The sequence below is a fragment of the Camelus dromedarius genome, chromosome 34 (genome assembly GCF_036321535.1).
Source record: "Camelus dromedarius isolate mCamDro1 chromosome 34, mCamDro1.pat, whole genome shotgun sequence".
Taxonomy (NCBI): Eukaryota; Metazoa; Chordata; class Mammalia; order Artiodactyla; family Camelidae; genus Camelus; species Camelus dromedarius.
The window spans coordinates 14,936,322-14,952,296 of NC_087469.1; the positions used below are offsets into that span (position 1 = coordinate 14,936,322).

The window sequence follows — 15,975 nt, forward strand, 5'->3', positions numbered from 1 at the left end:
TTTCCTTGGAATCTGGGTCGATTGCCCAAGGGGCCGCCACCTGAGCAGCTCTCCTCCCCGCTGGCTTCCTGGTGCAGGCCAGTGGCCCTGGCCTCGGGGGAGCTGGGCTGAGGAGGGCCACTCCCACTGACCAGCCCAGGCTGCAGGCGGGTGGGGAAGGGCCCTGACCCGCCTGTACCCTGTAGGCGCTCTTTCCCCTGAGGACCCTGGAGAACCTGGCCTGGGGTGCTGCCCTCGGCGGGGAGAGGCCGGCGGCCCGGGCGGCCCCACCTTGCTCCTTGAGCCTGATGATCTCCGTGTCGGAGCCAAAGCTGTTCCAGGCGGTGCAGTTGTAGATGGTTTGGAAGTCGGCCCGCACGATGTTGCTGATGGTCAGTGTGGAGATGACGCCCTCCTCGGTGCTGACTGTCTCCACCGTGTAGCGCCCAGACGTCCCCGACTCCAGCACGTTCTCCTTCCAGGACCAGGCCTGTCCGGGTGCGAAGAATTAGGAGGACATCCCGACAGAGCCACCCTGCCAGGTCCACCGGGCCACCTCCCTGCTCCGGGGTGGGCGCTGCCTGGCTCATGGTCATGCTCACTGCCACAGGTCACCCGCATGTGTACAGAAAGGTACATGCACACATCATGGCACGTATGCACACAGCACAGTACACACACACATCACAGCACTAGTACAGCCCCGCCCCCAACACGGCGCCAACACGTGGACACACAGGTCCACACTCATCACAACACACAGCATACACACAGGCTGGGCCACCTTGGAGGGTATTTTTGTCAACCAGGGGCCTTATGTGTCTCTGTCCTGGAACATTTTCCCAGGCAAGCAGGGGACTCTGGGGCAGCGGTGGGGGCCCCTCCATCAGCAGGCACCCCTGACAGGCAGAGTGGAAGGCCAGCCCCAGAGTGACTGAGTCTGGTCTGTTTGTACAAACGTATGTTCCCAGGGTTGCATTTGTGAGACTCTTTATCTTGGTTTACAAGGATGACCGTTTAACCTTCCTCAGGGCCGTTTCCCGTGCACAGTAAGCGCCCAACCCCACCCTGGCTGCAGTGTTTGTGGGATCTGGGCAACACGGCCCGTGCTGCGGGAGGTGGGGGCGGCTGAGCCAGGAGCCGCTTCCCGGACCCGACCATTCTTGGTTGTGCGGGACTGTCCTGGGTCTATAGGATGTTGGGCTGCATGCTGCAGTGTCTCCAGGCATTGCCAAATGTCCCCCGGGGGCAGGGCCGCCCCAGTTGAGAACCGCTTGCCTCGAGTTCCATCTCCATGAAGAGGGAGACTGTGTGAACACGCTCAGGAGTGAGTGGGATTCTACAACAGGCACGTGTTACACTTACAATTAAAAAAAAATTGAGGAGCGAAGGGAACGGGGAGGCGTAGGTACTAGTTCTACGCGTGAATTCTTGCCATTTTTGTGTGACTCAGACAGTGAATGAACCGAACGTCTGAGGAAGGGTGTAACACAATGATGCTCTTACAACATCTTAACTTCAGGGTGACATCGGATTTGTTGGGCGTATGCCCCCACGCCCTCCTTGGCACTGCCAAGCCCTGTGAACTTGACCCGGGGGCAGTCTTCTGGGAGGACTGCCTGGGCACTGAGTCTCACTAACAACATCCCACCCCCCACCCCCACAGTGCTGGGAGATGCTTGCCTCCCTCGGTTTCCGTGCCCTGGTTTCCACCAGTTTCAGCTGGACTTGGATGGAGGACCCTTGCTTTTACAAACGCAAATACCCAGGCGGGCAGTGAGGGGACCAGGTTTGAGTACCGCAGGCAGCCTGGGCTGCCCTGCGGGGATGAGGGTTTTGAAGACGGGAGGGAGAATGGAGGGATGTCTTTAGAGGGAAAACTCAATAAACGGGGCAGCGTTCTCTGTGGACATCAAAGCAGAGGAGGCCGATAGAGGGCTCCGGGAGGTGCAGAAAGGGCTTTGCCAACTGCAAACTGCACCTTGTCCACGATTTGGCCGAAGGCTGGCCTTGGACCCAGGAGAGGGAACACATTGTTTATTGTTTCCTTCTGCTGCCCTCACTGGCCCGTCTGCCTCCAGGATGCAGAATGTGGTTGGAACGGTTCACGTTGGTGCACAGCTGAGGGCCAGAGTGGAGTCAAACACACCTGCAGGCAAGGAGCACAGCCTGCCCAGAGACAGGAGGCTGCCTGTGATTTTCGTCTTCATGATGCCTTTCCAAGAGACACAAGGCAGGAATAATTTTCCCCACCGAGGAAAGGCAACGCAGAGGTGTCACTGACCAGCCTGGGGGTCGCACAGCTGCGGGCAGAGATGAACCGCCAGGCTGCCCAACGCACTTGCCGTGGCCCTCGCCCCCCTGCCCTCCCTGGAGCACTCACAATGCGGTCGGGTGGCGGCGTGCTCCGGATGAAGCACTTGATCTGGCCTTTCTCCCCGTGCAGGGCATGCTGGGTCTGCGTGCTGGAGATGATGGGGGGTCCTGTTGGGGAGACAACGGCTCATCAGAGGCCCTGGCTGGGCCCCTCTTGGCAGATTCAGAAGTTTATACCTTCTTTAACTCATTCAGCAAACATTTACTGAAGGCCTATACCTGCAAGGCGATGGGTGAGCAGGGGACTCAGAGATAAACGAGGCCTTCTGTCATAAACCTCTCAAGGGATCTGAGTAAGCACTTCTAAGTCCGACACCCAGAGACGTAAATAACTAATAAAAGGTGGTGAGGTGAGCTGTGTAGACGAAGCGCTAACCGATTTTAGAGGGGAGAGAATAACCTACCTGGCAGGTGGGGAACGCTTTAGGAAGGAGGTGGTAAGCCTGAGAAGGGAGTTGGGGAAATGCCAGGAAGCATTTAATGTCACCTCTGCTACCTTATTGTCACCTCCGTGGGAGCCGGCAGTTCAATTTCAAACTATTCCATCATATTTCCAGTAGAGGGCACGTTTGCCCTACAGACTGGCATCCTCGGCAGGCCTGGCAAACCGGACAGGAAGAGAAATAAAAGATGTTCTTCCACCTGGTGGGGAATCGCCCTGCCTAGATGGACTGGGCTGGGCACCATCTCACAGGTGTCTCAGGAGATGCCTTAGCTCAGCCCTGGCCTGCCTGCACATACATATGCGGACACCCAGGTGGGACCATGTCTCCCAAGCTGACCCCGACTTTATCCCACCCAGCCCAGGCTTGGGTGCGTGTGTCTGTCATGTTTATGGATGTCTCTGGGAACACCTGGCTCATCTACGGCGTTGGACAGCCCGGAGGGCCCACCAGGAATCCAGCAGGGCTCCCTGTCCAGTTCTGCCTGTTATCTAACCCGAGTCTCTCCTGCGTGATGCCCACCTGGCAGTGAGGGCGGGTGCAGGAGCCGCTGGTTCCTGGCTGGGCTGGGTGATTGAAGCAAGGGGTCTAGAGGTAGAGACCCTTGTGCCCCCTTCCTGATCCCTGGGGTAAAACTGGGGGCTTAGGTGGCAGGAAACAGGAAAGGGAGCTAGAGCAAGGGACCTGGAGGACAGGCAGATTTATGCTGGGAACAAAACAAAAATCACTGCAAACATAATTGCTGTTTATTAGCCAGTTTAGTTAAAACAGATTTGCATTTCTATGAGTAGCTCTCAGCCAAGGGGAAAAAGGTACTGGGAGACACTCAGGTGACTTCTATTGAGTTAAGGCTGTCACATGGCTTGGAGCTGGGTGAGGCAGGTGTGGGGGACCCTCAAGATAGGGCTTCCACCCTCAGAGGGCTTTAAGAGTTCCTCTCTTTGACCCAAAGCCAGGAAGGCTTGATGCTTTAGGAACTTGGATGGGGCTCTGTTTTGCTGCTAGGCTGAAAGTGATGATACCATAAAACCTTTTCCCCTTCACTTCCCAGGAGCTAGGATTTCCCTGGGGGGTTCTCAGCTGTTCTAAAAGCAGTCAGGCAAATACATTCTTTTTTAAAAGTCTTCTCGAAAGAAAACGGAAATCAGGATAAGGGTAGATGGGGTTGGGGGAACCAGAGGGCAGCAGTAATATGGTCTGTCCATCTCCCACTCCCTGCAGATCCCAGGTTTGAGCCAAATCAGTTCAGATCTGTGCCAGTTTATTCCCCAGAGGGCAGCGGCCAGCAGTCATCCACCGGCTGGGATGTGTTTTGATGAGAACCTCATCTCATTCTGGATCCTTTCATAGGTCGATCCCTTCAGCCTCGTCCAGGCCCTGCCCAAAGGGCTTTACCATCCCTCCATCTGGTACAGCTACAGACAAGTCCACTCCCAAGTCCACTCCGGTGTGAGGCCGGCAGGTTCCCCTCTGGGCCACTCAATCCATCCCCCTGCCTCAGGGCGAGATGACCCTCATTCAGCAGAAACAAGCAAACAGCTTCCTTGCTTCACTCTAATCTCCTGAGTGTTTCTCTTCCTGGTAGCCTAGGGGAGCTTGTACCGGAAGGGTTGGAGGCTGAGGAAGGGGTTGGAGAGATGGACCCTGGAGGGTGCACATTAAACCCTGGACAGACACTGGGGCTCAGGCCTCGGTGTCCCATCCAAGAGGAATATCCCTCTGAGGCGTGTGTTCCTTCCTTGGGAAACTGCTTTGAATCTATTGAGAAATGCCTGAAATTCTGCAGTGACAACGGAATGTCAGTCTCTCCTTTATCCACAATGTTTTCCCCAGAAACGAGGATGCTCGTTTAAAAGCTTCAAGCTTGGGGACACCGGGAGCCTTGTGTGAGTCTGAGGGTCTGCAGCCCGCGGTCACGGGCCAGCACGACTCCCAGTGCCCTCCGGGAGCGGGCAGCGGGGGAGGCTGCTGATTTCACCGGGGCCTGGCTCCTGAGCTGCGTGTCAGACACCGGAGCCGGCAGGAAAAGGCTGCAGCCTGGTTGCCATGGATATATGGAGGCACGATCAGATGCTGTTATTTTTAGCCCTGCAGTGCCAATTTATTGGTGGTGTCCTGGGGACACGTAGGAAAGGCAAGAAGGCTTCCCAAGTCAGGGTTCTGCCCGGGGCAGAAGGCTGTGGGGTCCGAGTAGCATTGCCCCCACTCTGGGGTTGCCGTGACTCTTGTGGAGGGGCGGGGAGGAAAGGGAAGAGATGAGAGGGGCTGGCTAGCGGGGCCAGCAGAGGGGGTGGCTGAGGGAACACCAAGCTGGATTTGGCTTCTAGCAGAGGGGAAATAGGTGAGGCTGTCCGTGGGCAGCTTCCTGGGCTGAGATAAAGGCACCTAGGCTGATTTCTGGACCTTAGCTCAGCCCCTCCCTAAGGCCCTGATCTGGGTCCAGACACAGAGGCCCTGCAGACGTGGGTCTGTGGTTTGGTTCCTGCTGGGGCTCAGAGCCTCGGGGGCTTTGATCGGAGACAGACTACTTGGCAGCAGGGAGCTCGCAAGGAAACTGAAACCTAGCTGAGGGAGGACGTTGGGAAACACGGAGGGAGCCGCCTTAGCCTCCTCCCCGTCTCAGACCAGCGGCCCAAACACGCAACACCACAGGGACATGGCATTTCCATCCTGGTGCCACAGCCTCCTTGGGTCTGATCTGAGCTAGGACTCAGCTTCTCTGTGACCTTCAGCATCCCATCCTCCAGGCCCCGTGCCCTAAATGTCCCTGTAACTGTCACCCGCTAACTCACACTGCGTTCTTGGAGAGAGGTGGCGATGCTCTCCTGTGAGAATGACTTTATTATGTGTAATGAGACACGTTCATTGCCCTCAGGGGACCCCCTGAACTTGGTCTCGTGGGGACAGTGGCAGGTTTTCCCCATTGAGCGGCTCTAATTCAATAGGAAGAGGCAGACTAGGAGTCACAGAGATGTCCCCTTACATTTCCCACCAGGGCCAAGGTCAAGGTCAAAAGATGGATGTGGATTTGATGTTGGCTGCCCAGTGACCCTCTGACCCTTTTCTCCTGGCCAGGAAATGAATTTATCAGCCACCATTCTTAGGGCTGAGATCCCTCAGAAGGGACACAGAGGAGGGAGGTGACCAGAAAACCACTCAGGTCCTCCCTTACCTTGGGGCTGGGCCCGCACATGGACTGGATGAGGTGGACATAATTACTATGGACCAACGTCAGCCCCTTGGGGCAATGCCTGGGACCAGGATGACTTAGGTGCCTCTTGGCGCCTCACCCCGCCCCGTGCCTGCCCCGGCATGAGTAGGGTCTTACCATTGACAGTCAGGGTCACCTCTCGCTCCCCGGCCCCAACTCGGGGCACCACGGCTCGACACACGTACTTCCCTGCATCCTCCTGGCGGACGGTTTTGAGGGTCAGGGTCTTCTCGTTGCTCAGGACCTAGGAGAAGTGGGGAGGGTCAGGCAATGAGAGTAGGACTGTCTCTCAGAACCAGCAGGAGGGGCTGCGAGGCAGGCCCAGTGGTAGGGGACGTGGCCTCCAGCTGGGTGAGCTGTCCCGGGGAGCCCACAGCACGGAGGACCCTGTGTGGCTGAAGATGCTCCGACCCAGAGGCAGCCCTCAGGGGTGGGTGTTTGGGGGAGAGAAGAGTGTGGGCGGAGGCGGGGGCTCCCTGGCTGGGCCCCGGAGGCTTTCTCGTCCAGGGGGGCTGCCGATCAGCCTGCACCAGGTTGGCCTCAGGTGAAGCCACCCCACAGCTGAGCTTCTCTGAGGGCCTGGACCCGTCTTTCCCTTTGGGATGTGGTTTGGGGGGATGAAAACAAACAGGCTTTGGCATTATCTGCTCCGAGTGGAATCCCGGCCTCAGCGGTGCCTCCTTGTGCGGCTGTGGGCGTTAGTGACCCTGTCTGATGCCCCTTCCCGTGACGGGGCAGTGATGCCCACCGTGCAGTACAAGGAGGAGCACAGGAAGAAAGCAGAGCTTAACCCCAAAGCTGAAAGGCAGCAACTATTTGGGGGAAGTTGAAAAGCCTTTCTAGTGACTTTTCACCCCCAGTGTCTTGGGGACCACCTGCTTTTTTAAAAGGTTCGTGATAGGGCAAAACTGCAGTAGCTGGATGTGTGTAGCATCAAGGTGGGTACGTGTGGGTGCCTGGGGTGCCCTCTCCTCTTTCTGGGTCCTTCCTTCAGCTGACACTGGAATCTGACGCCCCCAGTCTAAGAGTGAGAGGGGCCCTGGGAGGCAGTTCCCTCCGGGTTTGCGGCCCCCCCAACCATGCAGGGCTCTTGGTGGGGCTGAGCCACAGACTCACCACGCCAGAGCCCCGCTTCATCCAGACGATGGTCAGGGACGGATTGCCTGTCCAGGCGCAGCTGAAGACGGCGTCAGAGCCCAGATCCACGAGCAGGGACTGGGGCTCCGTGGTCATCCTGGGGCCGACTGTGATGGGAGGGAGGAGGAGACAGGGCTCTGGTGGGCCAGGAGCTCTGGGGACCCTCCTGGCTGCTGCCTCCCTTCCCTCATCCTGGAGGGGAGATGGCGGGGGAGCATGGGTGCCACCTGGACCCACTGCAGCCCTTTCCCCGACATGTCAGTCCACTCCCTTCTGGGCCTGGGTCTGGGAGTGGGGACTTGGGAAGTAAGGAAGAGGCCCCTCTTTCCCCAAGCCCAGCCTCTCTCAGGTCCACCAGGGGAGTAGGCGGCACCAGCCCCAGAGAAGGCTGCTCTGGCCCCATTTCTGCCTGGATTTGGCCCTGGGCTCTCCCATCCTCTTCCCTCTGTCCTAGCCCCAGGAAGCTCCCCTACCCCAGAGTGTGGGCAGAGGGTCCTTCCTCCTGTCTCAGAAACCTTGGGTCTTGGAATCTCTGTGTGTCTGCCTTCAGGTCAACTGCCCACCTCTGGCAGGCCTCAGCCTTGTGACCTGGAGTCGAGGTACCCGTGCACCTGGCTCAGCTCCCTGGGCCCTCCCAGGTCCTGCGAGGGGCTCTGAGATAAGGAGTCGGGGAGGCCAGGCCTCCTCCGAGGTACTCTCAGATCATCCTCCCCTCCAGTCCCACCAGCCTCTTTTCAACTCACTGAAGCAGGGGCGCCCCTGCTAAGTGCAGGTTAGTGGAGGCCCCCCCACCGCCTTCCCCCTACACTTGCCCCAACTGGCACCCCTGCAGACTGAGGCGTGGTCCCCAGAGTGGGTGCAGCAGTGGGATTTCAGGGGCAGTGACGGCAGGGTGTGCAGGGAGCTGCTCCCTGGGAGCAGGAGGCGTGACACCAGGGCCAGGAGACCCAGACTAGTCCCTTGGTCCGAGAAGGGAGTAGCAGCGCTTCCCACTGAGCCGCCAGGGGCGGCGGGCGGGCGGGCGCACAGGCTGTGAAAGTGCTGGTCGACCCGGGAAGGGCAGTAGGCCAGCCGAGGCTTCATGCTGTGAACAGCGACCTGGGCTCCCTGCCAGGCCACCAGGGGGGAGGGGGATGTCCGTGAGCCCCTAAGAGGAGGAAGACCCCACCTCATTCTCACTCTGCCACCTCCTCATCACGTGACCTCGGGCCTCCATCCCCTCATCTGGGGACTAGGGGTAAGAATTCCAGCCTCCCTGGGTGATTATGAGGCTCAAGATAAACACGGAACAGCACACAGGGAAGCTTTTCATAAAATGCATGGCACTGTGAGCTGGTGAGGCTTTGTCATCGTGCAACGAGTCCATGACAGCCCCTCCGGCTGTGAGCAGAGACCACACAGTGCCCCCTGGCCTGTGAAAGCCCCTAGACGGCAACACTCACAGTAGACGTCGACCGTGCGGCTGATGTTGGTGCTGCCCAGGGCGTTGGTCACCTCGCAGGAGACGGGCTCTGAGAAGTACGTGTAGTCCACGGTGGTCCGGTACACCTCCCCCGAGGCCTCCTTGATGATCTGGCCCCGCTTGGCCCACCTGCAACACACGCATCCCCGGCTGTTGTGGGCCTCCAGCGGCAAGGGCATCCCTCCCGCCTGGGGACGGGCTTCTGTCTGGGAGCTGCAGGCACCCATCCCACAGGGACCGAGGCCTGGGGACAGGCGGTGGGGGCAGGCCCCCAGGGGTCCCTCAGGGGAAATCTCCACAGAGGGGTTCCTTCCAGGGCTAGGGGAGGGGTCAGTGGTGGAGGCGGTGGGCTCCGGTCCACGGGTCACCAGGCTGTCAGTGGCACTTAACAAGAGGGTTACTCTGGAGGGAGGTGGGTTGTCTCATCAGTGGGTCAGTCCACCTGGCTGGCCAGGCGATGGGTAACCCCACAGTCAGTCCCCAGACAGCTTGGCCGTCCTGCTCTGAGCTCTCTTGGGGGCCCTGTCCTGGGCCACTTTGGAAAAGAAGGAGGCCAAGTCCGTGACTGAAGAGGCCATGGTCTAATGGTGTGTGTGCATCCACGTGTGCACTCCTGCACAAGCACACACGCCTGTGCACACAAGGGGCTCAGGAGGCTTAATTTCCTGACAAGGTGAGAACCTGATGGAGAGATATTAGCAGTGGTTCCGACTGCCCCTCCCTTCCCCTTGGCCAGCTCTCAAGGCTCCCCTGTCCTGACTCTTGTCCCCAGGGTGGGACACCTCATGGTGCCCCCTCTCCCTGAAAGCCCTTGCAGCCTCCGTCCTGGGGATGGTACCTGCCCTGCCAGGCCTCTGCCTCCCACCCTTCTCCCCTCCTCAGAGGCCTGGGCTCCAGCAGCCCTGGTTTGGTCGGGGGTGGGGGGGGGGCGGGAAGACGGCTGTGCAGACTCTTTTCATTGGTCGATTGATACTACCAGAGGGGAGAGACCGGTAGGCCAGCAGGCCTTGGGCCTGCCCTGGGGCGGTGATCACTGCATTGGACCAGTGACAGCAGCCTGCCTCTGTGGGGCCGTGCGCCCCAGGGGTGTGTGTGCCTATGTGTGTGAGGCTGGGGCTTTCCTTATAGACACCCAAGGAGACAGAACTCGTGGCTTTCCCTGGTTTAATCCTATGGTGGACAACACACTTTAAAAAAATCACACAGCTGCCAGCCGGCTCTTCTTACTGTGGTTCAAGCCTATTTTGGAGTGTATGTCTTGATCAGAGCTGGGCTCCACAGCATTACTCTGGGACCAGGGCTCCCTGTAACCACATCCTCAGAGCCTCTCCTGGTGCCTCAGAGGCCGGTCTCCTGCCCTTCCCTCACTAGCTCCTGCCTAGCCCACCCAACTGGCCCCGAGAGGCGGCCGTCTCCTGGCATCACACAGAGAACCAGGCTGGCACCGTGTGGTCATTATCTCCAATTACTATTGGGTAGTTATTAAGAAGACGATTAATAATAACAATTACAGTTTAACAACAGAGCAAACCGTAGCTCCCTGAGAGCTGAAGGAGCTTCCCAACAAGCCATTATGAGTTATTTATGAATCATTTCAATCTCTAACTTTAATGTAATGACCAGACTTAATAGTCAGGCACAGCTCCTGCCTGAGGCAGATGAGTTCAGTCCCAGACAGGGTCCATCCACCCTACTGCAGTCAGGGGTCAGGTGGTGGGATGCGGGGGAGGCCGGGCAGCTGGCTGCGCTGGGAGGAGGCGGGCCCCTGGTCCTGGCTGCGCACAGCCCCGGATGCTGGGGCAGGGATTGGCTTGGCCCGGGTGACTGGGCTCTGACGGACAGTCCTTTTCTGTTACTGGGGGCTCCTGGGGAAGAGGGGGTTTTCTCCCCAGCAGGAGGGCCCCGAGGAGCTCAGAACTGCCTGAAGCCCAGTGCTCCAGGCCACACTGATCTCCTCTTCCCAGACCAGCCTGGCCTCCCCTCTCAGAGCCAAGAAGGGAGACATGAGGGGATGCTGGGCGGCTGTGGGGAATGAGGCTCTGAGCCCTGCCCTCTGTGCAGCTGCCGCTCGCGGCTCCCAGGGCCCGACCCCACCTGAGAGGCGGGCAGAGAACAGGAGGAGTTCTTACACTGTCCTCTCGCAGGGCTACAGGAAGCTGGCTTGGGGCTGAGCCTTTGGGGTGTGCCCCACGAGTCCCCTGCTCACATCTAACTCTGCTAGTCCTTCTCTTCCCCATCTTTCTTCCCCTCCCTCCCCAACCAAACCCCCCTCACAGGGATTCCTTCCAGAAGCTCAGATCACTCACGGAAGCAGCTGGCCACCTGATCAAGGGTGAGCCAGGGAGCAAGTCCTGCCCCTCTCCTGCGTCCCCTCCCATCCCCTCTCCTAGCTCCCATCTCCTCTCCTCTCCTCTCTTCTGCCTTTTGGCTTTGCTCCTCCTCCTCTTTCCTCCTGTCCCTTCAGCCTCCCACCGCCACCTGCCCCGCTGCCACCCCTGGTGCTTTCACCGCCTCTCCCAGCCCCTCGGAACAGAAGTCAGGTTAAGCCATTTCCAATCGATGCCTGGGCAAATGGAAGAGGATTAATTATTTCTATCACAGAATCAGGAGGCTGGCGTATCACAGGCGTCAGGCCGCCCGCAGTGCCCCGCCTTTCACACTGGGCCTTGCGCCCCTCCCTGCTCCCTGCGGGGTGGGGCTGGCGGCCCTGAGAGCCTCAGAGGGGAGCAGAGAGGCAGGTGGAGATGTACTTCTGGTGTGCGTGGGCCTGCTCTGCTCACCTTGGGCTCCTGGTCCTGCAGGGCAGCCGAAGTGGCCGCTGAGCCCAGCTGGATGAGGTCCCCTGCCCACCCCCTTCCCTGGGGCCCCTTGCTGGGTGCTAGGGTGGAGGAGGGCATATCTCCAATTTCTAAGACCACAGCCTCTGTGCTGAACAGGGAGGAAGGAGTCAAGACTAACGGAAGTAAAGAATCCAAGATCCCTGCAGCCTTGTCAAAGTCAGTTGGGAAAAATCAAGTTACTCATGTGATGCGATGTGCTCAAGGCTTTTCCCCTTGGAGCCCAGCACTACGTCTATGAGCCCTCCCTGAGGCTGAGGGGCTGAGCCGGCAGGGGTGGGCACACGGGCGCCTACCTCCTCCTGCCACGGCCACACCCCACCCTTCCTTCCCAGGTCACCCCAGCTCTCCCACATTTTCCTGAAGGCCAGAAATTCTCCCTGAAAGCCTCTGGAGTCCCAGAGGGAGTCTGATCCACACTGAAGCATTTTGGGGCCCTTTGGCGGATCGGAAGGCCAGGAGGGAAGGGGACAAGTGATCGGTGCACATCTGCAGGGGCCACCTGAACTCTTGGCTCCTCCTTGCATGTGATGGGCTGACCTGGGACTCTGAGCTGCAGGGAAAGATGCAGGTGGAGGGAAACCACAGGTACCTGGAGCCTGGGGAAACCTGCACGGCCTGTGCTTGCTTCTTGGTGTGTTTGTTAACTTTTTAGTTTGAAAACTAAACAGAACTTTGTAGTTACAGAAGAGTCACAAGAATGGTTCAGGTGGCTGCCACATCCCCCGCACCCAGATTCACCGGTGGTTAGCATCTTGCCACATTTGCTTTTTTTCCCCACGTTTGCTCTCTGATGATCCCCCCATACGTAGGTTTACACCTTATTACTGTTATCATCATCATTGCTGCTCTGCCTTTTCGACGGTGGTGTCCTGGGAATCAGGCCTAGCTGCCTGGTTTCTTGGGTTATCGGGCACCCTGGCCTGGTCAGAGTTGGGGACGTAGGTAGGTCCTGGAGCAGGGCCCTGCCCTCTGCCCAGCCTGTGCGTGGCTAGGTCCTCAGGTGACCTGGAGGCTGACCGGGAAGAGAAATGGAAGTTGGAAGCTGGGTGCTCTGGTCTGGGGTCCAACAGGTATGCCTGGATGGCTGTGAGTGTGCACGTGGGTGTGTCTGCCCGGTGGTCAGTAGGTGAGAAGGGATGCCCACGGAAACTGGCATTAGAGGTGTTTCCTGGGCACATGATGTCTGGTGTTTGAGGATTATGAGCAGAGAGCAGACAGCAGAGAGACGCTGACCTTGTGGATGGAGCCCAGGTCTCGCAGGTGCAGAGCAGAAGCCTGGGGAAAGCCTCTTTGCGTGCTTCCTTCTGCATCTTTGTCACTTGTCCGAGCCACGCCAGCCCTGACCCCTGGACCTACTGGGCGGTATGACTCCAGGGAGCCTGGAGGTCGCCTGATCTTTCTCCTGCCTCCAGCCTGGTGAACGGTTACATCGACAGCCAGGTGGGTTTTCATCCTATTTAAAAATATCCTCAAGGAAAAAGAGTCTATGCCTTTCCTGGGTTTCTGGTTCCAGAGTTAATTATCTGCACTGCAGGGAGCACTGCCTTATGTCCAACCTGAATCTCTGGCAGCTTCTTTGGCCCATTTCCTCTCATTCTGGCCTCTGGGGCTGCACTGCCCTTGTCTCCCCAGCCTGGGACCATTAGCACCCCTGGCACTGGCTGATGCTGTGGCTTAATGACCTATCTTGATGGTGGAGGCAACGCTGGGCTTTCGCAGGTCTGGGCTGGGGGGAGGGACGGGGCAGAGTGAGGGCCACAGTCAGTTCCACAGGCACCTCAAGGAGGTGGGTGTCTGAGTCGGCCCCTTGAGCGCCTCTGAGGCCACTCTGTCTCTGGAAGTCTTGTGCGGTGATGGCGCCCGGGCAGGAAGGTGCCCAGAGGGGCAGCTCTGCGTGTTGATCTGCTCGGCGAGCCCATGTCATGGAGTACTTAGCGCCTGCCGCACGCCTGCTCCACGCTGGGCGCCGTAAGTGACTAGAGTGCAGGTCCTGCCTCCGAGAAGCTCAGTCAACAGGGAAAGACAAGCGTGTAAAAAGCCGTGGTGCTTTCCGCAGTGCTGTGAGCAGAAGACGCACAGTGACTGTGGATGAAGGATCCCGGGTACCGGTGCGCAGGGCCGGCTGTCCCGGAAATCCTGCCCTACCCGGGCGAAGGGCTGGGTGAGACAGGACTAGAGTCCACATGCTGATTGTGCTGGATCTCCCGGTTGTTTTAACTTTTTTTTCCCCTGGGCCTCTTTCCCTTTTTATAGAAGTAAGGGCTAACAAGCTATTCAAACAGGAGTGCTGTCTTCTGCTTCAGAGGAAGGGGGGTGTGTGTCAATGAAGGAAGGCAAAGTCTGCCCCTGGCCAAGGGTGGACAGGTGTGCTGCGAAGGATCCCGGACCCCACGGTGGACCAAGCACTGCGCTGGATGCCCCGGAGCACAAGTGACACCCACGTGATGGGCGGGGGGGGGGGGTGGAGGGTCCGGTGGCCAGGCCGTGCCTCCCCAGCAGTGCCTCTTACCTGTACTGGGTGACAGCTGGGTTGGCCTTTGCAGAGCAGTGAAACGTGACAACATTGTCCTCCAGCACTGGCTGTGGCTCCACCGACAGGTTGACAAGCGGGGGGTCTGCAGAGAGAAGAGATTCCCTTCTGGGGGACTGTGCATGGTTTGGAGACTGAACCCCCATGGGTAACACGGAGAGTAGAGGAAAGTGATTCCACCACCCCGGGACCCTCAGAGCAGCCCCTCCCCTGGTGGTCCCCTGAAAGCTGGGGGCCTCAGCGGGCTGCTCCCTCACTCCCTGAAAGTGTCCCATCCAGGTGGCCCTGGCGGCAGGGTCAGGGCTCCTGCTGTGGATTCAAGGCTGGATGTTGGGCTGAACAGCCAGCCAGGACGTAGGGCTGCCTGCGCCCTGGGAGCATGCTGCCCACCTTCCAGCTTTAGGGAGAACAAAACACTTAAGAAAGGAGAGGGGAAGAGGGGGTAGGGGGCAGGAGGGGGATGTGGACACTAAGCCCCGTTTAAATACAAACTTTCTGCCTTTGACATGTCTGTTCGTGCCTCTGTGTGTAAGGGTTCTGGTGTGTCTGTTACCTTGAAAGTGGCATTTACAGCCTTTCATCAGCTTAATCATCTCTGCTGTGTCCTGACTGGTGTCACCCAGCCCTCAGATCCCCAGGCTGGGCTCATCTTTCTCACTCAGTGTGATGAGAAGCCCAGCTCTGCAGTGGAGGTGGAGGGGATGGGAAGTCAGAGGGAGGGAGAGAGACAGAGACCTGTGCAGGAGGGGAGGGGGCCAGGCAGAGAGAGGCCTAGAGAGGAGAGAGGCATCGAGATGAGGGGAGGGGTGCAGAGAGAGAGAGAGAGAGAAGTGTAGATGCAGAATAAGAAAAAGAAGCAGGAAACAGAGAAGCAGAGAGCAGAGATGGAGGGAGGTGCAGAGAGAGACTGACATATATGCGGAGACACATAACCAGACAAAGATTTCAGACCAAAAGCAAAAAGACCAAGAGAGACTAAATAGATGGAGGCAGAAAATGATGAGGTGCTGGGGAGAAAGACCAAACGAAATAACGAGGGAACAAGAAGAGACACGGAGGGACCTAGAGATGGAAAGAGAGGAGGAGGGAGCTACGGCACAGAGACACAGGTGGAGAATCGGCCCAGAGAGCGGCCTCGAGTCAGGCTGGCCCTCCTGAGCTCAGGGGAAGCTGGCCCAGGACCAGCTCTAAAAGCCGGGCATCACTGTGCCCCTGGGCTTGCGCTCCAGGGGAGGGGAGACCACAGCTCGCGCCCATCCTTCCTCGTCGGGGCCTGGAGGTCTGGCTGGAGCTCAGCTCTTGGCCGAGTGAAGAGAGCGGCTTGGTGCCTGCATCCCAGCCAGGCCCCTGGGCCACATCTTCCTGCCCGTCCTCACCACTTTGCACAGCAGAGTGCTGGAAGGGCATGAGAACTTTCCAGGGGTCCAGCCCTTTTTCAGAAAAAGAAGTAAGGAGGCCAGTTTCTCAGAGACCATCGAGAAAAATGCCGCCCCTCTAGGTGCGTGTGAAGGGCGCCACGGGGGGAACAAGACAGCAGCCACCAGGCCCAGCTCCTGGCTGAGACGACAGGGGCTTCCCGAGCCTCTCTGAGAGCCATCAGCACAGCCGCCCGGCTGCGGCCCGAGCCCAGCCCACCGCGCAGTTGGGCTCATTTGGCTGCCTGGCCTCCCTGTGCCCTGTCCAAGCTCAAGCCGGGCCATGCCTGCCTGCCCAGCCTGAAGCACCGGGGCCGGGCCCGGGAGATGGCCCACAGAGGCCTGCACTGGTGTCGGCAGACAGCTGGTTAAGACACGGGGAGAGAACGCTGCTTCCTGGGCATCGGTGGCGGGCTGTGCTGGGGCCTGCTCTCCCTGCGTTCTCCCCCAGTTCCAGACGGGGGCCATGATCTGGGAGCCTCCACTACTGGAACAGCTGGCTTGCCGCCTTTTCCTGGAGAGTTAATTACCAGGGAAGTGCTGGGTACTTCAGCGATCTCCATCTTGGTTTTTAAAGCTTAA

General features: G+C 58.8%; 1 protein-coding gene across 2 annotated transcripts in view; it reads right to left on the reverse strand.

Annotated features, from left to right (window-relative positions):
• KIRREL3 (kirre like nephrin family adhesion molecule 3) overlaps positions 1 to 15,975 on the reverse strand; it is a 487,625-nt gene that overhangs the window by 12,383 nt on the left and 459,267 nt on the right. For both annotated transcript variants that reach the window (XM_031443396.2, XM_010986268.3), the window contains exons 7-12: positions 13,958 to 14,063; positions 8,589 to 8,737; positions 7,126 to 7,253; positions 6,127 to 6,253; positions 2,363 to 2,463; positions 271 to 469 (exon numbers count right to left, since the gene is read on the reverse strand). In XM_031443396.2, coding sequence (XP_031299256.1) covers positions 271 to 469; positions 2,363 to 2,463; positions 6,127 to 6,253; positions 7,126 to 7,253; positions 8,589 to 8,737; positions 13,958 to 14,063 — 810 coding nt within the window. The remainder of the gene's footprint in view (positions 1 to 270; positions 470 to 2,362; positions 2,464 to 6,126; positions 6,254 to 7,125; positions 7,254 to 8,588; positions 8,738 to 13,957; positions 14,064 to 15,975) is intronic.